Raw genomic sequence first — 26,242 nt, forward strand, 5'->3', positions numbered from 1 at the left:
CTAGCTTCGGATTTGGCGAGGGTCACTTGAATATATAGCAGTTGACATGGCAGCCGAAAAAGCGCACGGTCACTGACCACGTTGCGTTGATCTCACGGGCTGACTGCAACCTTCAAAATCCTATGCATCGATGCACATTGCACTGAGTCATCTCTCGTGAAGAAACGGCCCAAGTTGGCACTCCCTTCGCGGGTTCTCTTGGATGGTCACCGGCATTCAGTACGCTGAGTTCACCACGAGTAGTATAAAGGTTGTATATGATTGCCTCAACCGCCGGGCCATATGGTCGTCTCCGGCAAGGCCCTTCATCTTCCATGCAGTCGGCATGATCCAGGCCTCCCTTTGTTCCGCCATGTAGAGGGGAGTGGGCAGTGGCGTCGATGGGCCACGTGCCTTGTTGAGCCCAACACAGGCTTATATTGTATTTGATAATCAAATATCTGACACAGCCGTATTTGTGACCCTTGTTCGTTGAAAAGAAAGAAAGAAAACAGTAATAAATACGTAAGGGGGCACATGTATTGCAAGGCGCATTGTGATTTCAGCTACTTCTTCAATTGGAGGACAGGAAATCCTATAGGCACCATAGACTATAGTTCTATAAGCAAGGAATTGTCAGTCAGTATGTTAATCGAGAAATCCCTAATTTTGGGGTGATGCATATTCTCATTAATTAAATACCTTCACAGTTTGACAAAATGGCCCCGCCTCAGAATTACATGAGGGCTGTTGGTTCACACATTATGAACGTGATTCCTGCATGCCGATATTGAATGAATGATGTCACATATTACTGAATAAGAATGAATTCTACACGTTCCGCTTAGTTTGCTCAACCTATGCATCTACAACATGGCACGTCGGCGGCGAGATAAAGTGAAGACAGTGGGATTTCAATATCCTTGCTTGATATGACAGTATGTTGCATCTGTTAGACGAACACTGATCTCTTTTTGTGCATGTCTTACACCAATTCGCACTTTTTGGCCACGTCGGTTTGGACACACAAACTACAGCGAGCCGCTGCAAAGGGCAAGGCCACCATCACCGTCATGATCTAGGACGGACAAGGGTGCTGTGGCGCTATCTGCATTGCTTAAGTGCAGCACAGGGTGGCTCATCAGTTACATGTCTTGTGACTAACAATGTTGTCGTTTCGCATCTGCAACGTTGCACGCAAATATGACTGAAACGTGTTCTTGAGGAGGCTGCGTGACGCGCTTCAGTTAGCGCAGCGCAGCTCGCAGAGGAGGAAATCCATGGCAGCGTTCAGGCTGCGAAGCAGATCGTCAGCACGCTATGTCCACGGCGGCTGAAGCGCGACCGCGGCCAAGGAGGCGCGTGACAGCCGTGGCAAGACGCTGCGGCGGGCGGCGCGGGAGAACGCGACGAAGGCGTGGAAGCGGGCCGGCACGCTTTCGGCGGTCCCCCTCGCGAGCAGGGGCGCGCCGAGCCAATGAGCGCGGCGGGGCGCCCCGCTGGGGAGACGGCCCCGAGGCGGGGGGAGTCGCCAGTCGGGCAGCGGCCGGCTCGCGCCAAGAAGTTGTGTAGCAGACCGAGCAGTGGCCGGCATGGAGGAGCGACGCCTAAGGCACCGCCGCCGGTGACATGTCTTCGCCGGGTCCCGCGGCAGGAGGGCCCCCCGAACCCGCGTCGCCCGAGACCCGGGCGGCCACGCCAACCAAGCCGTCGCCCTTCTCGGTCGCCTCGCTGCTGGCCGACACCCGGCCCAGCGGACAGATGAGGTTTACGACGCCGGCCTTCGCCGCCGGCTTCCTGCACGCGGCTGCGCAGCCGCGCGACCCGGGCTTCTCGTTCCTCCACGCGCCGGCGGCCGGCGGTCACTTCGGCTGGGCCCTGCACGCGGCCAGCGGCACGCAGCCCTGCGGACCCTCCTGGTTCGGCCTGGCGCCACACCACACACTGCCCAGTGAGTCGCCGCCCCCCTTAGTTCCGCGGCCGCCCCTATTTAACGCTCTGACGGGTGTCGCCTTGCAAATGCCCACTCGTCTGCCGCTCTGCTGCATGCGCGCGATGGAACCGAAACAATCCATTATCAGCTTCTTGTCGGTGACAGTTCAGTAAAGGTTCCCTCACACTAGGCCGACCCGACACCGATTTCGGTTTGCCGACCGTCGGCGACAGCGTTCTTTAGCTTCGTGTCGGCGCCTCTGTCCCACTGTACCGACGCCGAGCTCTTCGCCGACCATCGGCAGATTGTCGGCGTTGGTACAGTGTGACAAGGGCGCCTACACGAAGCTAAAAAACGCTGTCGCCGACGGTCGGCAAACCGAAATCGGTGTCGGGTCGGCTATAGTGTGAGCGAGCCTTAACAGAACTTCAGCAGCCTTCGCGCCATTGTAACGGGGTTTGAAACGACTAAAGATGAATGTTCTCAAAAGTTGTCATATAGAGAATAAAATGGGACCATGACATGTGAAATGGCGTCACCTAAATCTGATCAATGTACCTTTATTTTTGGGGCATAATTTAATTTAAAAATAAAACTACGACCGCAGAATTCACATGTAATATGCATAGCGTGTATGGCAAGCAAATGCACCACTGCCATTTGTTGTGTTCGATGAAAATGTTCTTTTCTTAATGTTCCTCTTATGATATAATAAACATAGAATACACTCACGACGTGTGCGGAGCGTGTTCGGCAGCCTGCTGAGCTCAAAGCAATACAACACTAGTTGTATTGCTTTCAGGTGTATGAGGCGCCAGACAGTGCTGCTGCTTTGCATGCACTGATCAATGAAAACAACCGCTGATTGAGGTTTGACCTCCAAACCGGAGCCTCAATCACTGGTACACTAAGCTTGCTAATTCTCAAACGTTAATCTAAATTATGCAAACTGTGATAAACAGCAATTCGTCCATCAACGAGTTTTGTTTCATTTTGATGCCAGCGCGCGTAATGAAACTTCAAGTATCTCTATAGCTCCAAGAAATTAGCAAATGAATGAATGTCCGCACGTATACCATTGAGTTATTTGCAAAACCTATACGCTCTACAAAGCATACTTCCTTCCCCGCTGTACCACGTTCGTATATATGCTCTAGTTCGCGCGTATTCAAAGCGCGACGGCCTTTCTACTTACGTCAGCAGCCAATATGCCTTCGAACTCTATCCAGTGCAAGCCACGGCCATGGAATTATGTCACAAAGCTGTGATGCCGGCGCGAATCGGCCTCGTTCATCGCCTCGGAATGCAGTGAGAATGAAGCCGTCGATCGCTGCTGATTGAATAGAAAGAGAATGCAGTTGGCGCGGTGCCTACTGAGGGAACCGAAGGGGCACGCTACTACGAAGACACTGACGCAATTAGGATTCGAGCCTGTCATCAACGATATAGATGCCACTGTTTCGCTACCATAAAGGAAGTTCAAGGAGCGTATAAATTAAAAAAAAAACAAGAAAAATAAAGCGAGTCGTCGTCAGGAAAGCTGATTTGTGTACCTCTGCAAACCTGTAGCGGAATGTGATGTATATAACCAATTCTGTAATTATACATGGTGAATAAATTACCAATTCGCAATCGCTGTCGGGTAATTGGTAATACGCAAACACTATGAGTGGCTATGTGAGAAGCCACCATTTCTGTTTTCGCGAAGGCCGGGAGTTCATGCATAACTTCGTATCCCTTGCCACAAAATAACAAATTTATGACTGTTGAATATAGTGTTAATGTAAGCAGAATAGGGAGTTGGTGTGGTTTATCACATGCGCTGACATTGTATATCCACGAGTATTAATTTACAACATTGCTTTGATTCTCTGAAGCTGCTAGCTTAATATTATAATTATTATTATTATTATTTTCATACTTTGAGCATTCAGCGCACGTTTAGTCTTCGCGATAGCGCAAGCATACTGATAAACACAACCCAGAAACCGTGTAGCCCTTTAATTTTGTGTCTTTCGTGACAATAAGCTTTGACCAGCTCGCCAAGTTTTGCGCTTTGATAGAAGTCATGGTGCGTGCACAGAATGACTGCCAGCTGCTTCCAGCACTTCGGTTGAGAACTCGCGTTATATGCAAAGGGTGCAATAGATCCGAGCCTGTCATTTTAGCTTTTCTTTTCATGAGCGCAACCGTCATGGCAGGTATAGCAAAATGTGCGTGTGCGTCCGTCCGAGAAAGTGTCCCCGATGAGGGTTCCAAGGTGTTTGTTTGAAGACCGGCCTCATTTGGTGACAAATGTTGCTTCTCAAAAAATGCGATTTTTCCGGGTGACTGAATTGCTGATAGAAATTCGGGCTGTCAGAAAACGAAAAAAAAAAACTAAAACACATTTCGTTCGTGATACGCATTTCGTCGTGTAACTGCGAGTTGTATTTTGTTCGAAGCATGGCTACATCACAATATGTTTCCTGCCGTCAGAAAACTAGAAAGCGCTGCCGAAATCGGTGTGAAACACGCTGCCCGGTGGCGCCTTTAATTTCATGTTGTTATTTACGCCATGCAGTCTACAGTTGCCCGCAGTATAGGGGCCGAATCCACAAAAGCCCAAGTTCGTAAGTGATGTTTTCCATTGACCGACCACCTCTGATAATAATATTCCTGCAAAACTATGGGCTCGCATTGCTCATACGAACAGTATATGCTATACTGACGTAAGAGATTTTTTCTGTACATGGGCTCAGAAGTGTAAGTGAATTATTCACGCCAACTTTAGTACTCTGCAGCGCAAGGATACTAACTTCGAATCTATTTTCATCGTCCACGTGCGTATTCCCATGTATATGAAACATTAGTTCGTACCACAAACCGCTATGTGAAAGCTAATAACGTGCTTCTCGGTTCATTTGTTCATACAACTTCGTACATGGTATGAACTATATCATACAATCGTACAATCCTTTGTGTGCCAAGTTAAGTAATTAAAGTACAGGGGCCGAATCCCACCAATCTTTTCTTTCGTACATGTTGTTTGCAATCGGTCGGCCGCCTTCGCTTATGCATGCGATATCACGATAGGGTGGCACCTGCTCTTACGAACGTTTCTGACGCAATAACTTTTTCCATTTGTGCGTGCGTACGTGTGTCTGTGTGTGTCTGTTTGTATGAGCCTGTGTGTGAACAAACATATGCACATCTCCGGGGCAATTAAGAAAGAACGTTCTGGCCCAGCCGGGGTATACCTCAGAATACACTGCGTTCCGCGTTGGAGCACACAGAATGCGGGTTTGATTACCGACTGCACATTTCGAAAGGTGCAGCATAGAAACCCGCCTGTGTGATGAGATTTACGCGGAGGATAAAGAGACCCAGGTGGCTCAAAATTCACCTGCAGCCCTTCCCTATATGGTGCTCCCCACAGCGAGCTGTAGCTCTGAGACGTATAAAGAAAGAAAGCATCGATCAAGTATGCTCACTCTTTGCGTATACCACGTATAGCGAAAGCATGATAATGTCACGTTCTTTACGAACATGTCCGAGCATTGTGCACGGAAAGAAACTGAGTAAATCAGAGGTTATACATGTGCTGAGCATCGACACAAATAAAGGGCTAAAGAACTGACAAAAAGTGATCATGTTATGTCTGAAATGCTTTGTTATGACCTCTTTTAATCGCCTTCAGATCACTGCAATATGCCAATGTATTATTGCAGTCCGACGTCGTCAAACAAGCTAGTGCGTAACGTGAGCAATATAATGGTTATACCTTCATGTAAGCGAGAGACCTGTGATCCATACTGAATACGCTGGCCCTCATCTTTATGCTGGGAGCAATTCCCTGATGCGCGAAGTAACGCTCTACGTGCCTGCATAACATAGTGAGCAGCGCATTGCTATAATTAGTAAAGGGCATATGAAGAGATAGATATATCAAAAGGTAAAGAAAAGTACCCAGTTAAATAGCCAAGTCGAAGTGCTTGCAGTTGTCGGATTGTTCGCAGCAGATGTATTCCGTTTCTATATATGTATACAATATGTTCTGTTACTGCACATGCACCGTTGACTCTTCCTGTGTTAAACCGAGGCTATAGCCGTTCGTGCCTCCAGCCCGCTTACTGCGATTTACGAGTGAAAAACGTCTGACATGAATAAGTGAATTTCGTGCATGCGCAATGAATAAACAAAAACTGCAAGATAGCTCAAGAGAGAGAGAGAGAGAGAGAGAGAGAGAGATGAAGAGGAAAGGCAGGGAGGTTAACCAGATAAATCGCAAGGAAACTATTATGGCTCCCATGCCGCACTGTGGAAATGAAAAATAAATAAGTAAATGGAGCTCAAACTCATGGCAAGAAATCGTAGTCGGTAAGAATATTAAATATTTCTAGCTTTATAGCGGTGGGGTAAGCATTATTCTAGATTAACCTGAATGATCTAACCTCGATTGTAAACACCCTCCCTATACAGTATCCCTGGTGCCGAGTTTTAAAGAAAATTTTAACGCTTAAGCTAACAGCCATGCTCCTCACATTTTTGTCCACACATATAAACGCAACAAGGCGTGGCTGAAAGTTATAATTATGCATCATATCATATTTTGTCATATTGCGATGAGTATTTAACATGGTATATAGCAACCTTGTGATAAACTAATGGTGTTGCAGCACATGCTGTAAACAGTTTTTATCCAAGTCACGCTTTGTTTTGTGGAGGAGCTGTAGTTCTACGATAATTCATTAGTGTCCACCGCATGACCTCAGGGGTTCTTGCGTTCTGTAGCTAAGCACGAGGTCATGGGTTCGATTAATTATCAGCCGCAGAGGACAGATTCAGATAAAGGCGGTATGTTAAAACATTTGTTTGCTAAAATTTTTCTGCGCGTTGAAGACTCCTGAGCGGTTAGAAATTACTCGGAACTATAGGATATCAATGCCTCTGATATCCTATACGGGTATACCTATAGCTTACGCGGCTGGGCTTGAGAAAATGCTATACTTCTGTATTACGCTTTCTGCGCACTTCATGCGGCCGAAGATGTGATGACGGCTTCACGTTTTTAACAAGCTCGTCTAGTCGTGTCCCATGTCTTATATGAGTTCTATTTTATATGAGTTATATAATATAAAAAAATGTATAATTTAACGCACTTAGTGGAAATGTATGCATTAATTATACATTACTTAACTTGCTGTACAGATATTGGACTCTTTACTGACAAAATTATTGCACTGCAAGTGATACAATTACCACTTTGTGTTAAACTATCGTGAAACGATAAATGTCATGCATTACAATAATGTAAACTAATTAGTCGCGTACATTCTTTGCATCGTGGCAACAGTGTCTTCAGTGAGGAAGACTTCCCTTTTTTTGTGTGTGTGTCCGAACAAGGCAGAAGGTCAGAGCAAGATGGAAGCTTAAGTTATTACAGCGGTAGAGCAAGAAATGTGCTGAAGCCAACGTATTCGACAAGGGGACTTGAGGAAGGCAAGCTCCCTTGTGCGAGCTGACGACCTTTAGGCGATGTGGAGGAAAATGTACGTTGAGGTCGTTCAGCCTGCCGTCTAGTGAAATAATTGGCTGATGAGATGTACATATAGTGGATCGCTACAAATGCCTCATTTCGTTAATATACGGAACCGTTCATGCAATTAACAAAAGAAAAGAAGCACCGTGTCGCTTTACCCTATAGCTCTCACTCCGTATCTGCAAGCGCGTCATAAAGCACGGGCCGCCACGTTACAGCCGAATGGCCTTTTTATTATTCAAGAAAGGATTTTCAATTTGACAAATGAGTAGCGACTGTGCATGTTCTTTGAACGTGTTGAGGCTTTGGTTTTCCAGCAGGACACCGAAAACCATATGCACCAACATTAGCGTCATAAATCTTTCTGGACACGATGCTTTGCTCAAAGTGAGCTTCACGTGTGCATGCATGTAAGCGACGAATAAGTTTCTGCCTGGCTATTCAGCCGAGAGATGTGACGACATCGGCCTGCAAGGCTAACTATATATACATATGTAGTACGTATACAGTACAGAGGTGAAGGAAAGGCTAGCCAAAGGCAAAATACTCTTATACCCTATTTACACGGGCAGCTTAACCGCGCTTAAACAACCGTGGTTAACTCGCTCAACCGTGGTTAACGCGAACCCTAGTCCGCCAGAGTTACACGGGTTATCCCGATCACAGTTAATGGTCTGATGACGCGTGACGTGATCTCTTGCGTACAGGCTTCGTTGTGAATAATTTTTCTTCGACATTTGATTACAGTGGTATAAAGATGTTATTTTTCAGCAAAACAATTGTCATATTTGAGAGCTTTAACGTGTAAGACTGCGTTTTGCACGTGTAGGTTATTTTCGATACTCCTGCTCTTAGTTGTGAACATGCCTGGTGGGCAAAAAACTACATAAAAAGTCAGAATTAAGGGCCACAAATGGGTAAATCTAAAATAAAATTAAGTCCACTGAACGAAAAAGTAAAACAAGAATTCTTCATGGACAAATGAATGTTTCAACTAACAAACATCGGTTACATAATTAAAGGGAGTACAACTTTACGCGAATGCACTTTACTATACTCATGCATTTGCAAAAAAGAAAATAGTAAGAAAGGAAGAAGAGGCAGTGATTTCAGGTGTTAATGTATGTGCACTGCGATTTCACATTGCACAAATAATCACAAAAAAGTACATGTTAAAAATACTGAAGTGATAAGTTTAAGAGCAGCGCCATCAAACTATACAAGAAAGTGAGACGCACAGTGTGTGTCTCACTTGTCCAGTTTGATAGCGGTGTTCTTAAATTTTGAAATTTGTGCGTAGCCGCCATCTCTGTGTAGAGGCGCGCGTGCCGACTACTTGAGCGCAGAGCGGCCAGATTATCTTCCCAAACGCGTATCAGTGCCTCAGTTATCGTGTCAGGCCAAATGATACGCTTTTTGGAAGATATCTGGGAAGCGCCAGCGCTGCACTCGGGAGAAGTACCGTCCGCCATTTTGCCCGTTTCCGAAACGTCGGTTACACTAAACCGAGGTTGCCAAGCTCGGTTGGCGGTCAACCTCGGTATGGTGCCTCCATAACCTCGGTTAGCAGCCTAACCGCAGTTTCGCCTGCCGTGTAACCTCGCTAGCCGCGTTTAGCGATAATCGCGGTTACGGTAACCGCGGTTATGGTCGCCCGTGTAACAGGGGTATTAGAAACAGCTGGTTTTGACCGGTAATCGACATAACTGTAAGGGTCGTTTGTGCGTAACAGAAAACTTGCAAGGTATATCGATACGTTTTGCAGTCTTGAAAACGTCATTTCTACGCTATTTTTAGTTTCAGATATAGACTATACATTGCTTCTAAATACATTACAATGTCTTGAGAGCACTCAAGGCGCGCAGCAGGACGCGCTCAGTCTCGATATTGCCTCGATTGAGCTTTGCAATTTGATGATGAATATCTCGAATTAGGTACGATTTTCAGGATTTTTAAAAGACGGGTGTGCATGAAAATTTCGCTGCCTCCAAATATGCAATTTAGACAACTGCCCCCAAGGCACTAATAAAAAAGTTAATGAATGAACTTTTTTAATTAGTCTTCTGAACCTCACGTTACGATCAGCAAAGTATTTCCGCCTCACTTAGGAAATCGCCTGCGAAAACGCCATGGTCCTTGTGCTCATTACATGCTAATGAAGTTTATGTATTGTCTTCAAAAAACGAGAAAAAAGAAACCCTGTATATGCATATATATCTCCTCGTGACGTTCTGAGATTTGTATGGTGTTTGTTTGGTACAGGTTAATAGCTTATCGATAAACAAGGATCATATTGTATTCTAAAGGAAAGACTCCACTTACTGAATTTTTTTAACTTGTTCTGAAAAAGAAAGAAAGAAAGAAAGGAAGGAAGAAAGAAAGAAAGAGTAGACTACGTCACAGACAGGCGAAAATACTTTGAAATCTATCACATAAACAAATGCAAGGCTGTTACCGTTCGGACGCGGAGTTTAAAAAAAAAGGTTTCCTTCGCTAATAATTAACCCATGGTCTTTTGGCAAATTAGAACTCGAAAAAAGAGATAACGTCATGAGGCTAAGCTCACTTAGCTTTGCACTTTGCCCTTTAGATGAGAAGTCTGTATGCTTTATCGGAAATTTAGTCACGAAGACAGCGTGAATAAATTGTGGGTTCTAGGCATCGTTTCCTTCAAAAGTCGCAAAACGCAAACGCTCGGATAGATTTCCCGTGCCGCGTGTTCTTGCGTCTCTCGGTCAAGGGTAATTTCACTCGTGTTACTGTCGTCATCAACGTCTTCCTTCTCATTAGTTTTCCGGGTGCGTGGGATCGTCCGCTCACTCTCCCCTTTGCCCACTTGAACTTCGTCAAAGGTAAAGATGATGATGTCGCTTTTACATCCCTTGGGTCTCCGACTTCCGTTATATACGTACATAAACCTCCTCTTTGGCACTTTAACGATTCGAGTTGTTCCCCCTCTATAGCTTGCCTGCTCCTGCATGAAGGTTGCTGCGGTCCTCAAATTTCTTACACATTGTTTCAACTGGTAGCGCAAAGAGTATTTTGTATCCATCGGCGGCCGTTCTCTACGAACCGAACTATCCGCTCACACTGCAGCCGGGTTTCTCGGCGCACTGGTCACACCTCGTTTGGTTAACATCAATCTCCAGTTTCACGGGAGTATACTGCCACCAGTGAAGCTCGATGCGGCAAGTTTCCACGGTGGAGAGTTTATCAACCATGCGGAGGTTATAGTGCGCATGCATGTTCACATTACCGTTCGCATGTTGCCGCGCACACCGGTCTGCTCGCATGGTGACTGAAGCATGAGCTGCATCGGATTCAAACAACGCAGAAGTTCACAGGAATGTGGACGGTCAAGGAAACGAAGAGCGATCGAACGAGGAATGTCTCTGGAGGCAACGTTTCGACAAGGACACTTGTCTTCGTCATGCGGAAAAGCACATTCGTAACAGACGCAAGTATTGTAATACAAGCGGCGATTTGCGGGTATTCGGGTATACATCCGCTTGAGAAACTCCATGAGCACGGTGTACGCGGTAATTATGACTCCAATTTATAGTTAGCGCAAAACCCTTGCGTGCCGAGATGTAATTGACAGTGGAGGTTGGTGTTTCTTAATTGGGCCGTAAATATATGGCATGCCGATATTAGCAGTTCGGCGTATACTATATATAGCGCTATATATATAGGTGTAAGCCCCTTATTATTTTGCTCTTTATTCTAAGTTTGGGTACAGTCTTATATGGAAAGAAAGCTATATACGCCAATAAAAAGGAGGAGAAAAAAACAGACACGCATTTCTCGTGTAAGCTTGAGTAGCACTTGCAGACTTAAGGGCACGCCGTTGTTTATATGTCGTCTGGTGTATGCTACCACGCAGTTTTTATTCAATCTGTTTAAGGTAGCCTCAAAATGAAAGATCTTCTCTGTGACAGTGATGTTTATACGGTCGCATCAGGTTCTGCGACTAGATCCTATAATTTAACCTGCCAACACTTTCGGCCTGCGTAAATTGGCAGCATTGTTGCGCGTTCTCAACGCAATGAGCGTGTGAAATTAAAAAAAAAAACATTGTCTCGCTGCAGTTACGTATTGCTATTGCACCCAAACCTAGCGGAAAAGAGCGCTGTTTTGCGAATGCAGAGTTTAATAATTTGTCTTACAGCGGTAGCTCTTATAGACTCCCAGGGGTGACGACGGCATCCGTGAACATCAAAACCTCACGCACCGCGCAACGCGCGCGCATGCAGAGTGCGAAACGCGTAAACCGGCAAAAAAATATATATCAATGTAACACGAGAGCGTTGTCGAGTCTGTAGAAAAGTATAGTCGGCGCATGGCTGAATGCTTTGTGTGGGTCGCGGGCTGGACGCTGCATGGTGACGACTGTGGCGTGCCGATGAATAGCGTCCCCGGCCGTGATCCCGTATAGTCGCAATTGTGCGAAAGGGCTCTAGATAATGGCTTGGTGCGTGAATACTGCTGCGTTCGCTGGGGTCAGTGAAATGAAATGCCGAGTTGCGTGAAAAGCGCCTAAACTCGAGGCGTATTTGTGAGTTACCGAACTTCGGTGGGCATGCGATTCCCAACTCCGGACTCCGAACGAATTATATCTTTTTATATACGGGGTGATCACTCTTTAAGTTCTATGCAATTTTTAAAAATTGCCTGTTGCGGGTAACATAACTGTGGCCCTTGCGCTGGATTATTCAGATAGGCGGACTTGCACGAGATATCAAAGCAGATATTCAGCTAATTAACAAAAATTCGCTAATTAACTGCTTAATCAATTACTTTACGCCACATATTGCAATCTACAAATTGTAGTTTGTGAGTTTGCAAGGCGTATCCACTTGGAATGAATTTTCAGAATGACATCTATGCGCCATCAAACTCGCCGTAAGAATGCCCTGTTGTTCCGCTTACTTTTTTAATGAAACTCTCTTTTATGCATTGAAGCACGAGAGTAACTTGAAGGCCCATGTATTTCATCCCACACTCCGGAAATATCTCGAAACTGGTGTCATCCTAGAGATTCAAGTGGATACGCTTTGCAAGCTGAGTGACTACAATTTGTAAATTGCAATATGTGCCGCAAATTAATTAAGCAGTTAACTATTTATTTTCATTAATTAGGTGAATATGTGTTTCGACTTCTCGTGCGAGAAATGTCCACCTCTGTGAATAATCGAGCTCAAGAACTAGAGTAAACTTATCTGCAACAGGCGATTACTAAAAATTTTATAAATATTAAGAATAATCACTATCCAGCGCTGGTATCGAAGATACGTATATCTTAGATACTATCTTAGATACTCTTTGGGTATCTTGTATCTGTATCCTGATACGCCTGGAACGACGTGTATCAGTATCTGTATTTCCGATACATGAAATAATGTAGTGTGTATCTTAAGATACAAGATACTGCTATCGCAACATCACCGTGCGAGACTATAAACGTTGGCTGAACTCACGCCGTCTCGACAAAAACAAACGCGCGAATGTCTGCGCGCAGCCGACATTTTGTTCTCTTGATTTTTTTGTTTTTTAGTTGCGTCGGTGCCATGACGCTTACAGTCACTGTACTGTGCTGCGTACGCCAAAGCGCGCGGCATCTTTCGCGCCAATACTGATGCCGATTGTCGGGTGTAGCACGTGCTCTTGGGACAAAGGAACGAGGACACAGTAGTGCAAACAATCACAAGGGCATTTATTCCACCTCTCATACACTAATGCCTGCTAGCGGCACTGCTATCCACATAACATGCCGATGGGCGCGCGAAATCGAGGAAGTCCGACTCACCGCGACTGGATAGCGAGCGAATATGTTCGTCCCCATACTGGACACCACCGCCTGGTCTTCGCGTGTACGGTCATGCTAACGGTGGCGAGTTCGAACGATCGTGTTCGTCCATTCCAGTGTCCTGCTCCTAGGCCTCGCGAGGCGGTCTCTCAGAAGCATGGACCGGCACACGCACGGAACGACCGCGCTGCTTTCCGACCCCACGCCGAAGAGGAACAGCCTTCTCCCTTTTGCGCCCAAGTAACCCCGCCGTTAGGTGACGTTAGCAGCGCAACACTCGCGCCATCTCTCGTAGTACTCTGCAACCACACCGACCGCCGCCGTGAAGCACGCGGCGAAGCCGGATTACCGGAGACGGGAACCATGCGGGGAAAACAGCATATCAGGGAACGCGTGAGAGTCGTGCATCCCCACACGTTATAGTGTCGTTATCAAAATTTCTCTTGCGTGGTGCTTTGTTACGAAGTCTTAACAATGCAAGAATGGGGTTGCCTTGCGTCTAGTCGCTTTGACCCATTGCTTCGGAATGAAAATATTATAATTTGCGCAAGTAAGACAACTATTTTGAGATACTAACTGACAGCTCATTCCAATGAAGCAAGGTTGGTCGGAGTTAAGAAATTTCCTAGCAAACATTTTTGTGCATGCGCGTTTGCTGCTACATCATATATATCTATAATAAGAAATTTCCCAGTGTATCGAAGCATCTTAAGATACAAATGGAAAGTATCGTATCGGATACAGTAATTGCGGTACTATCTTGTATCCGTATCTGAAATACTTGTTGCTCGAATATCTTGCATCGTATCATGATACAATTGCAAAGTATCTTTGCCCAGTCCTGCCCGTATATAGGAGATACGGTTCAGCCAGTGTATATTTGCGGACAGACCGGAGCAGCACACCTATATCCGCACTTGTGGCCCAATGTGCGATTTTCGCATGCCGTGTGGACTTGACAGGCGTGATCGGGCATGCCATCACCGTATTCGTCTGAACGTTGCCTACACAAAATACTTCTCGTGTAAAATAAAACCGGTAGAATCGCAATAGTTCCACGCGTGCATGCAATGTACGGGAGGTCATAGCACACTTAATTTGCAATTTCAAGCTCTTTGCATCCCAAGGTGCTCAAGGTGTGACCCCTTCAGGGTTCACACCTTGAGCTCCGAAATGTGCTCCGAGCATATGTTGCATATAGGCTAGTGCGCCTGTGAGTCCTACGCTACGAAGGCGCTCGTAACATTTCTAAGGGACAATGTTATATGCTTTAATACTTTAGTATTGTGTGTGATGCGTGTGCTAAGTGTCGCATGTCCTGCGCGTATCATTTCATTTATCGTCGCATTCACAGCAGTACGTATGCTAGCCATGCCGCCAGACAAATTAACTTCTCCATTTTTATTTATGTATTTATTTTCAGTACTGCTGGTCTGGGTTTCAGACCTTAGCGAGGAGCGCGGGTTAAAAATGAATACGTACACTGAATACATACGAGTGAATACAATAAAATACACGAAAGAACGGAAATGGTTGAAACAGCAATCTTAGTAAAAAAACTATACCAAGGTTAGTGTTTTGAAAATATGCAGGAGAGATGCGACAGCAGTGAAAATCAAGGCGGACATATATGAATGTGTTATAACTTTGAAGACATGTAAAAAGGCCGATACCGTCGGGCATTCAACTACACAGAGAGAGAGAGAGAGAGAGAGAGAGAGAGAGAGAGAGAGAGAGAGAGAGAAGTTTAATGATACGAAATGCTGAGAGGTCGGCCTGAGGTATATTCCTCTAGCCAGCGACTCCAACAACTACACAAGTTTTCATAAAAGAGCTGCCTTCCTCTTCTCCCTCCCTCCCCCTCTCTCTCTCTCTCTCTTTCTTTAATGAGGGCGGAATGTTAAGCGCCCGTGAACCGTGCATTGGGTGCAATTTAAAGAACCCCAGGTGGTCAAAATTCATCCGGAGCCCCTCGCTACGGCGTGCTTCATAAACGAGTCGTGGTTTTGGCGCGTAAAACCCCAGAAATTTAATTCTTTTTCTCCATGCCCCCCAATAAAATTTAATAGTGAGGTGTGACGCTCCAAAACTGCACAATGGGTTATACGAAGGACACCCTGTATAGTGAAGGGCTCCGTGTACTAAATTGGATCCCCTGGATTTGTTTAAGTACACCTATAGACCTAAGTATACACGAGTTTTTTTTTTTGCACTTATTTCAAGTTGAAATGGGGCTGCCGCGGCCTGGAATCGAATCCACAACCTCGTCTCGTGCTCAGCAGCACAACACCATAGCCTCATGAGTCACCGTGGCGGGTGCCCTCAGTGAAATTCGGCCGATGTGGCTGAGAGAGTGGTCACTTCACGACATTGGAGCGGATATCTGTGTTTGTTTTTAGCTATTTTTTTTCTTTCCTCTGTCATAGTGAATTCTTACAGAACTACATGATGCCTGTTTTCCCGCGCGGACTTCAATATTTGTAAGCGAGATGTCTGAATTTCTAATAATGCGAAGCATTCCTTCCCTCATCCCAGGCACGTTGCGGCACGTAGGCAGATTCCTGTCTCACATCCGTTCTGCTCCCCCCCCCCCCCCCCCCTCGAACCCTGATCCGGCTGTTGTGCTATAGCACAACAGCCGGATGCCCTAGCCATCATGCCCGCATGTCCTTGCTTCGTGCCAACGCGAGTTCTTTGAGACGTCTGTCGCATGTGGCCCGTCGCATAGCACGAGCGAAAACCCGTTTGCGCGCGACAATTTCCATTCGGCCGCACCCAGACTCGGGATTCAAACGCGCGAATAGTATCTAATCTGACTACTGTATTTCGCGTGCGTCGCGTCGCATATGAACAAGTTACTTAAGTAAAACCGAGGCCGTGTCTGTTTCTCCCATTCTTCAGCCTTGTATGCGTTAGCACTTTTTGTCGACGTTATTTAGGCTGACGATGAAATGGTGATGCGCAGTCAACTTTCGTAGCTTTAAGAGCACTGTGACTGATCGTATCTAATGAGCCCGATCCCACCCTCTAATATGCCCGCTCGAAACGACATGAGGCTTAGAATTCGCCTGGCCTTGTGCGTGCATGAAAGGATCGTCACATCGTATTCAGAGGGTATAGGATCCATACGACGGACGAAATCGGCTATTACGTTTGCAGACGAGCTCGACGTGGCTGAGAAGCACCAAAGCAGCTCGCCTACGGTGCCATTATGGGCGGAACTAAAACAGCGATTAGGCCACTCAGAAGAACCCCGCGACGTGCAATCTTTGGACGTACGCAAGATTCAGAGTGTGATGTTCTTACGGCTGGCGCATAACTTCATCGTTAACGACAACGGCTATAGCGTCTAATAAATGGGCCATCAAGCCCATTGACCCACGAGCAGCTCGTGGCGAGGCATCAGTGATCGAAAAGTGAACAAGTCCATAGATCAGTCGGTTTACTGCTCGTCTCAAGACCGAAATATCCATGATTCAGCCTCGATCACTTTGCAGAACTTTTTTTAATAGGGTCACGGATTCGTACTCTGTATGTGCTCGCGCACGCAGATGTAAATGTGATTGTGCCGCTATATCGCCAAGTAGTTCGCAAGCCTGGTGAGTATTTCTTGCTTTCCTCTGAACGTGACGTCAAACTAGATTTTCTTCCACCGGAAGTGTCTTCCCGTGGCACCGATGGCACAAGTGCCAATTAATAATATTTGGGGTTTTACGTGCCAAAACCACTTTCTGATTATGAGGCACGCCGTAGTGGAGGACTCCGGAAATTTCGACCACCTGGGGTTCTTTAACGTGCACCTAAATCTAAGCACACGGGTGTTTTCGCATTTCGCCCCCATCGAAATGCGGCCGCCATGGCCAGGATTCGATCCCGCGACCTCGTGCTCAGCAGCCCAACACCATAGCCACTGAGCAACCACGGCGGGTTCAAGTGCCAATTAGCCGCCATCTTTTGAATGTATCGAATGTAGGGGAGTTTATAAGTCTTCGCTACCAGTTGAACCTCGGGGAGGCCGCGGTGGAACTTTTAAAATTTCGCGAGCTTTTCTTTTAAGCGCAGAAGAGCCACAGAAAAGAATACTCTGAGTCTGTGAATACCAACTGGACATCTTGTTTCAAGGCGTAGTTGGTTTCATCAGCACAGAGGGCTTTGATTCTCTTAAGAAACTTCGTGTATGTTAACTGGGCCACCTTGTATATTTCCGACGCATTTACTTGCATATTTATAAAAAGAAAGAATAGAGGAGAAAGAAACCTCAGTGCACATCGACTATTAAAGAATGCATGACCACACTCTACAGGCTTAACGCCGGCATCATCACTCTCATTAATTTTCTACTGCTAACGGCAAAGCGTCTCAAAGAAGGCAATGAACCGGGCGCGTGCGCATTCCACCACGAACCATGAAACAAGTGAGCGAATAAAACGGGCTTTGTGCTTCACATCTCTGCGCGCGCAGGCGCGCAATAAGTGAGGCCGTATATAGGAAACGCTTTGCGCTGCAGTTGACACAATTATGCCAGTTACGAAGTGCTCCGTCACATTAATTCCCGCTGCCTGCCGCATTTTCGCCTTTCTGTCCATGTCTGCTTCCGCTTCCTCGATCCAAATGAGAACTGAATGCTATATGCGCTCGTTTCTGAAGGAGCAAAAAGGAAAAGAACGGCGACGTTCACATGCAGCATTCGGCGCATTTGTGGCAAACGAGGGCATAAGTCCCGAATGCTTGTTTTTTTAAACTGCGGGAAAAAAAAGAGAAAGTAACAGAAGCTCTTGTTTCTTTACTCTCCTTTCGGCGAAGACGTCGCCTTTTAATGAAGCCACTTTTCTCAAGCTCGTTTTCTTCTGTCTACAGGTGGGCTTTCTCACTGTGCTTTTGTAAGTGCTTTCTCATTGCCTCTCTTAAGACTTTGAGAAGTAGAGTACAATTGAGAAATAAATCATACTGAGTTGCGAAATTTCAGTAGTTTACATCGCAGAAGATTTGGAAGAGATCCGGCTGAGGTGAGAATGAAGGGAAATTATGTCTTTGGTACTATAAAAAAAATTATTTAAAAATTTGTATTGCCAGCTCGCGAGGGCGTTTCCAGAATGTCACTACGGATTTCGTACCAAGATATTTTATACGGTCATTTCATATTTCCATCTCTTCAGGCTGTCAAATGCCTGTATATGGTTTTCTGTACTGCAGGCATGCATGGTTGACAGTGAGGATAAGTTTCTCTAGCTCACCGCCACCGAGCAGCTTCGGCACAACGACATTATTCTTCCCACATGTACGTATTATAAAACGCGTTCCTTTTCTTCAATGTCCGCCTCTATTCACTGTGCCACCTCACACTCGCACTCCATGTATAGTCATACATCGTCTGTGTTTTCTCTTCGATCGCGCTTTTCGCCAACACTTTCGTTTTCTGAGGCTGCACATAACTGCTCCGCCTCTACTTGAGGTTGTCAGATCCACTTTAACATTGATCAGAGAGAGAGAGAGAGAGAGAGTGAGAGAAAATGATAAATGAAAGGTAGGGAGGTTAACCAGGACTGAGCCCGGTTGGCTACCCTACACTGGGGAAAGGGAAAGGGGGACGGAAAGATTAAAAGAAGAGAAAGTATCGCAGCAACGCTTTTGTGGCCTTTTGTAGCTGCGATATGCGAGGCCATGGTCCCAAGATCTTGTTCAAGGTGAACGGCTTTCCGTCTAGCTGATTGAGAGCTGTGCACAGGTCTTGCCTTTCATTTTCAAAAGATGGGCAGTAGCACAGTAGGTGTTCTATGGTTTCCTCGACACCGCAGGCATTGCACTCGGCGCTATCAGCAATTCCAATCAGAAATGCATAAGCATTGGTGAATGCGACGCCCAAACGTAAGCGGCACAGCACTATTTCGTAATTTCGCGGAAGACCTGGTAACAGCCGCAGTTGCATAGAGGGATCGAGGGAATGCAAGCGATGTTGGATGAATTCAGGTGTGTGCCACTTCTCCAATGTCAAAGAGTGCGCTAGCTTGCCTAAGTGTTGGGCTGCGTCGGTCCGCGATAAAGGTATTGAAACAAGGGTTGCTCCTTCGTGTGCTTTTCTAGCAGCTTCGTCAGCGAGGTCGTTGCCGGAGATACCGCAATGACCAGGCAGCCACTGAAACACGACGTCGTGTCCTTTCGCGATCAAGTAACATTGATCAAGTTTCCTGCATGGTTAATGTTCTGATTCTGGTGGTATATAGCGTTGAACTGCTTCCTGAAAGCGAAATGGCGCCATTTTGCTCTGGGCGCAGCATAAAACCTTGTACATCTTGTTACCGTCTAAGCAGTTCCCTCCGTCGCCGGGAAATGTGGCGTCTCGCTTCCTATATAGTATCCTGTAGTAGATCTGAAGCTCCTAGAGGGTTCGGAAGACCGCTTTCTTTGCTGCACAGTGTTTCGGAGCGCCGGAAGCACAGCATCCAGGAGCATCGCCGCGCGACCTGATTACAACTTTAATCTCGTGCTGCATGAAATGCGTTGTGCTGAAACATGTCATCAAGCCCCAATAGTGCCCGCCGTCATGCAGTCACACGTATGGTAACAATACGCCACCTACTGGTCTGAGGACCTAAACGTAGATGTATATAGACAATGAGTAAAAAGAACAAGGCGAACCGAGGGGTTCGTTTTTCTCTTCTTATATTTAGCACCATATGAAGTAAACATACATACAATAAAGCCTGTGAAGGCGCGTACAGGAAGCATCTCCTATGCATTCTATGACTTTCTGTGACGCATATGCTCAGCAGCAGGCTGATCTCAACACACAGCCTCGTTCCATCATTACCATTACCAATGCACGCAGTTACCGCCGAAGCTCTCACGCTGTCATGTAACGCTGCTGTGTCGCCTGCAAACTGGAGTAGTCTTCGCTAATTGACGATACTACCACATAGGAATGAGTGACCTTGCTATGTGCTCTCAGTGCAAATATGAGGGGAGTATCAAGCATCTCTTCTGCGTCTGTTTCTGCTTCAACGAACAATGTCAATACTCCCCAGTGTGCTTTGAGCAAACTGGAAAATCTACCGTTTACTGAAGTTAAGGTTCTATAGTAGCCTGACCTCAACCATAATCAGCCCAAAAGGCCACACGAGCGCGTATACAGTTCCTGAAGACAACAGACTTGAGTGATGCAAGTGATAAATCTGAGCGCTTGCCTATTCTCTTCCCTCCTTCGTTCCGCCGTCACTCTCCCCAACTGCAAGGTAGCCAACTCGACAAAGTCTATAGTTAACCTTTCTGTCTTTCCTCCCCATCTCCTGTCTCTTTACTGAACAAGGGCCGTATAACGTAAAACTATTCCAATATGTTTTTTATTCAAATCTCCTGACGTCAAATTTGCGTAACCGCCGACGCAACGTCGGGCGGTCACCCACAGGGTTGTCTGAACAAACCAATCAAATGCTCCCCGCGTTCATAGGCGGTCACTTTTGTTTGCTCGAAAAACGAATAAAATTGTCTGCACTGAGCGGCTTGTATTATCTAATTGGCTCACAAGAGGCGAGGAGCACGCTCAATGGAGAGGGGTTCTATGGGGCCGAGCCCGAGCCACTGCACTGAATATCGATAACCGGATGAAGAGGGTGGTGCCGGCGTCTGTGATTGGTCCGCTTTCTCTTACTTAGCTTGCGGTGGCTCGTCGACAATCGCTGCGGCATGCAACGGAAGCTTAAGAATGACGCTAAAATGGATCCTCAGCAAAGAAGAGTTGGCAGATCGAGGTCGTAAACGTGCCGAAAGTTCTCGAAAACGTTACACGGCCACGCAAAAAGTTTTATTACACGCAAATAAACCCATGCTCTCCGGCAGGGGCGAGTAGCCAGTGCCGGAGCGATCGGCGGCAGCCATCTTTTATTCCTTTCGGAACGGGGCAGCCTGCGGCTATTTCGAAGAAAATTCAGTTTTGTTCGGCATAATAATGTATCTTTAACGCGTACGCGTCACATTGACGCGGTAAGTTTTTTCGGTTTTGTGAAGTCGCGTAAGGGGCAGGTGAAGTGGGTGCAGCCCGAAAACTTTTGACCGGTAGCCGAGGGCTAATGGCAAAAAGGCGTCGAATCAGAAATAACTATTTTTGTTTTGTTCGATCAAATTATGCATAATGAGTGTGTACACGTCATATCAGATGCGGAGCTATCGCGGTTATCGTGACGTCGCGTGACAGACAGGTGAAGTGGGGGTGGTCGAAAAAGTTTTTGACCAATCGCGGTGGGCTGATTGCAGAATGGAATAGAAAAGCTTGGAATAGTTTTACGTTACAGCGCCCCAAGTCACGGCAGAAAAGCAGAGAATGCCAGTCGCATGCCTTGCTGAGCATGCAGCTGAGAGCCGAGAGGGTTCAAGTCAACATGCAGAAAACTCTCATTTCGTCGTCTTCTCGACCCCAAAGTACTGATCAATAGCTTTAACCTTCTAAACATTAGGCCTCTTCGTCAGGCGAATACCGATGTTGACGTAGCTGACGTTCAAGTAAGGTATGCATTAGCTCTGTTGCGGAGGTTCGGTATTATACAGAGAGAAATTATCTAAGCCTAATACTACGGCATGATTAATTGAAATAGCGCTGAAGAAGCAACAGAAACAGGAAACTGCGGCACTGTTTCAACTTGGCGTAGTTCGGTGGCTGCTAGTACGCCGCACGTTCAAGCTGGAATTAAACGTTTCGTGTATACGACAGCCAATTGCGATGCCGAGATTGGAGGCAGGATGAATCGGTGTAACGTCGGCGGCGCGGCTCGCCAAGCGCGGCCTCCGGCGAGGCCCCCTCAGAGCGCGGACGGCTGCAGCGAGGAGCGCTGAATCTTCCTTCCACCCCTGCCGTGGAGAAGCAACGGAGCAAGATAAAGCACACCCACCGCGGCCGCCGCCGCGGCATTGCGCCGAGGCGGCCTTTACCGCCCCGCTATCGGCCCCCTTGACAAGCGCGCCGAAGTAGCTTATGCGGTGCGCGCACCCTGTAATGCCGATAAATTGAAAGCGCCGACACAGGGCATCGCAGCCCATTGCGCGGCCTGCAGCGGCTGGTGCGCGTGCATTAATGCGGCAGACGCCGCAGATAGACTTGTTCGCCCCGCAACCATATGCCCGTGGGCGCACCTCTGCAGGCGTATACTGTATGTGAGTATCGTTCAGTGGGAACGGTCCCAGTGGCCGACCGCAACGTGTCACTCCCCACCCTTTTTGTGTGCGTGTGTGAGAGTGTGTGTGTGCGTGCGTGTGTATGTGTGTTCACCTGTTCACCGGGTCGGTTTAAAAATGACGGTCGGCATTCTGGCCTTTATTGAAACAGCAGGAAGAAGCTGCAGAGCTGAGGCGTGCTTTTCCGCAGCTCCGTATGCCCCGCGGCATTGATGGGATGCCCTCGCTTTCTCTTTATTTATTTTATTTGAACGGTGGCCAAGCTCGAACCGATGTCATGATTCTCGATACGTGCCGCAAATCAACGGCGAGTATAAAGTAAGAAAGAAAGCGCCCAAGCGAAAAACAAAGTGATTTGCTACATGGTTTCCTCTGCGGTATGATATACGGTCTCGTGATCAGAATGTCGATTTATGGGAACGGAAGTCGTAGTTCAACTCTTGAAGGGGCTATCGCGACTGGGCCAGCGTTTGCTCTATAGTTTGCCGTTGGATCTCGCGCCGCCTAAAGGCGGATGACAGTATCTGCAGCAAATACAAAGAACAAATACGTTGGCGTTGCCTGAATATCATATTGCAGATCTCCGCCAACAGCCCGAAGAAGGCTGACGGCTCCTCTTCCTTACTGTTTGTGTTTTCTCTTCCTTCTCCTTTTCCTTTCTTTCTTTCTTTCATTTTTCTTTCTCTTTTTATATCTAGGCATCAGATCAAACGTGCTCTGTAGTATTCGCCTGACCCGCTGAAATTTATACGTTGTGCTCAAATTATTCTCCCATGACCATCTGTGCACGGGACTAATAGTGTTACCATCATTACAGCTGCAATTGTATGTACTCACTATTCTGAAATATCGCGCATATTTTCGCTTTAGAATATTTCACAGGGATTAAAATAATGAAGGAATACCAGCAATCCGAACGCATTGCTCCTAAGCACTGACCTTTAATAGTAATATAGTGTGCGCATTGTATGGGCGAAAAGAGGTCACACGATGGTGCTGTATATTACCAACCTTCCAATTAAACTTTTAGTGGTCTATTCGTGTGATAAGACAAGCAGAGCCACAGCACAATGTCGAGTTGCAGTAAGGCGAAACAATTGGTATGCTGTATCAGGATGTAAAACGCAATACTTGTCCTACTTCGAATGGTGACACCAAGAAATGCAATACTAGAATGCAATGCCATAGGATAGTCATAAAACGTAAGAAGGCGCGCAGTTTTCTTGATCATTGGCTATTCCTATCCACAATGTTGTGCAAATTTTTCTATCAATAAAACTTATGAAGGCGAAAGCCTTAAGTGACTCATACCCCCGATGGCTTTGAGAGAAAGAAAGAGAAGTAAACTTTATTGGAGCTGTAAATGAGCAGTTGAGATCCTGGCAGAGGAGCTAGCGATGGAGGCCATGTGGCCGCGACGCGGTTAGTCCCTCTGCCAGCATGACTTGGCATTCTGGGTCACCCGTCTTGATCGCACACTCCCAGGCTTTGAGCGTGGGTACTTGCCGAAGAATCGTCCTTGGCGGTGGTGAAAAAAAAAACGCGTCGTCCGGTCCAATAGCACAAAAAATATCATCATCAGCAATGGCTCATACCCTCCACCACCCCAAGCAAGCATAAAACGCAATGGTTCAGCCTTCTCGTCATGCGGAGGCTACAAGCACTCAGCAAAGTGAGGCGTACAGTCTATACATTCGTTGGAATCATGCATATAACATGCAGAAACGCGGTGTCTATTCGAGTGGTACAAAAAAAAAAAAACGTTACCTTCGCATTGGCTCATACCCCCGTAAGCAATAGCTTACGGGGGTAGCTGTAATATCTGTAATAGTAGTAGTAGCTGTAATATCTGTGAGCCTGAATGAACAGCTATACACATGTAAACTAAACGAATCGGGTGAGGTACTATCTGTTAACTAGGCACGCACGTTGAAGGTATACTGGGCTGTCCCGCAGCGAGGGCACGCGACGTTGGAACTGTGTAATTTGTTTTATGCTACAGCTCGCAGGTGATGGCAATAGTTACGCTTGGCGGGAGGTGTACGTCAGCGAACACTCATTTCTTCTTAAAAGACCTTACTGCCGCCACACGAGCAGTTGGAACGCTGTTTGTGTTGTCGCGCATGGCCAGCCACTCTCACTAGGTGTGCCAAGAAGCCGGAAGCTTGTTACCGACCGAGTGCGGTCGCGGTCGCACGATAACCGGCTCGCGAGTTTTGCGCCGCGCTATACGCACCTCCTAAGGGCTGCCATTTAACGCGTGCTACTGTAGATGGGCTCTGTTGGAGCAACTGATCGTGTATGTTGGTGGAGCATCTGATAGAAAAAAAAATAATGGAGTACCCAATGCGCGCAACAATATCCTCACAGTGCCTATATAGCTTAAATCAGACCAGCACAGGCAAGCCCCGTGTGGTGATGGGAATGTGTCGCTGATGATAGGTCTGGTGTTTGTGATGTCTGTAGTTTTCAGGTCTGGAATGTTGTATTAATTCAAAAGATGAATGCGCAAGACAATATACACGAAGGGCATCTCGAAGTACTTGGACGTAAGTTGGCCTCCAGTGAAAATAAAGAAATGGAACATACGCGTTATTGGCACAGCAAATGCATTTCAATAAAGCCAATACACTGCTAATCACTCAATTACAGAAACGTGCACGGATACAGACTAAGGAAATGACACTTTGACATTACGAATAATACTGGATTAGAAGTGTTGTGCGTGCAAGAACGCCGACCATACGTTCATAGGCATTGTACATAGTGATATATACACCCGGAAGTAAGATTGAATGGAGAAATGTTTTGTTGTTCAAATGAGTTTGGGTTAATACGAGGTACGGAAAAGGGAATAAGGTGTCTTGAAAGTTCTGAAATAGTTCTGAAGATGCTTGTACCTCGAGGCTTCTTCATCTCAGTCTGAAGATGCGTGTTTAAATAGTCCATGTTACTGGAGGAGCCAATATGCATATCTGCGCAATTAAATACAAGTTAGCATGGGGACACCCTGATTTTGAATGTGTTGTAATACTGCTAAGTGAATAGGAAATGTGTTACAGTACGAAGTGATGCAGTAAGTGGCGTGGCTATGGAAAAGGAAGGCTTAATAAAGAGAACGTATGGCGTTAAATGAATATTCCGGAAAGGTTATCGTCAGTATCGGGATGTAATATACAATTCATTGTTTCATCGACGAAATGTGATTAGTATATCTCGGCTTCGAGTCGCTGATAATCTCGTTAGACTGATATTTATTGCTCGAATTAATTATGTGTTTTCTATATTCTTGTTGCTAGAACCTTTTGCGCGGCCGAATTATGATAAGTGTCATTTCTCTGAGTTTAATTTCTAAGTTAATTACGACGCGCACCAGCACAAAAAAGCCAGGAAGGTTAGTGCTAATAGAGGAAGAGAGAGAGAGATAAAGGGGGTGGGAAAGGCAGGGAGGTTAACCGCAAGAGATTCTGATTTCCTACCCTGCACTGGGGGAAGGGTAAGGGGAAATGAAAGGATCAAAGAATAGAGGAGTGATAAAGAAAGTCCACGAAAAAAATAAAGAATGTAGGGAACGTCCGTGAGAAATATAGCCTCTCTGATAGGCCACTTGAACGCAAAAAACTTCAAGAGTGCCTTGACCTACTTGTACTGTGGTGACTGTACAGACCGACGTTCCAGGACTGCCTGCAGCTCCGAAAGCGGCCGGTCGTCAAGACGGGCCAGCGCGGTCGTGAGGGACTTCCTGTGTGCGCTGCATCGGGGACAGCGGCAAAGAGCTTGTTCAATAGTTTCCTCGCTGCCGCAGCTCCCTTTTGATGGACAAAAAAATTAAATTAAATTA

General features: G+C 46.4%; 1 protein-coding gene across 1 annotated transcript in view; it reads left to right on the plus strand.

Annotated features, from left to right (window-relative positions):
- Window positions 1–1,559: 1,559 nt before the first annotated feature.
- LOC142573667 (homeobox protein MSX-2-like) overlaps window positions 1,560–26,242 on the plus strand; it is a 70,714-nt gene continuing 46,031 nt past the window's right edge. Inside the window, exon 1 of the mRNA XM_075683033.1 lies at window positions 1,560–1,930. Within this exon, the coding sequence (XP_075539148.1) occupies window positions 1,609–1,930 (322 nt within the window). The 5' untranslated portion in view covers window positions 1,560–1,608. The remainder of the gene's footprint in view (window positions 1,931–26,242) is intronic.

The sequence above is a fragment of the Dermacentor variabilis genome, chromosome 1 (genome assembly GCF_050947875.1).
Source record: "Dermacentor variabilis isolate Ectoservices chromosome 1, ASM5094787v1, whole genome shotgun sequence".
Classification (NCBI taxonomy): domain Eukaryota; kingdom Metazoa; phylum Arthropoda; class Arachnida; order Ixodida; family Ixodidae; genus Dermacentor; species Dermacentor variabilis.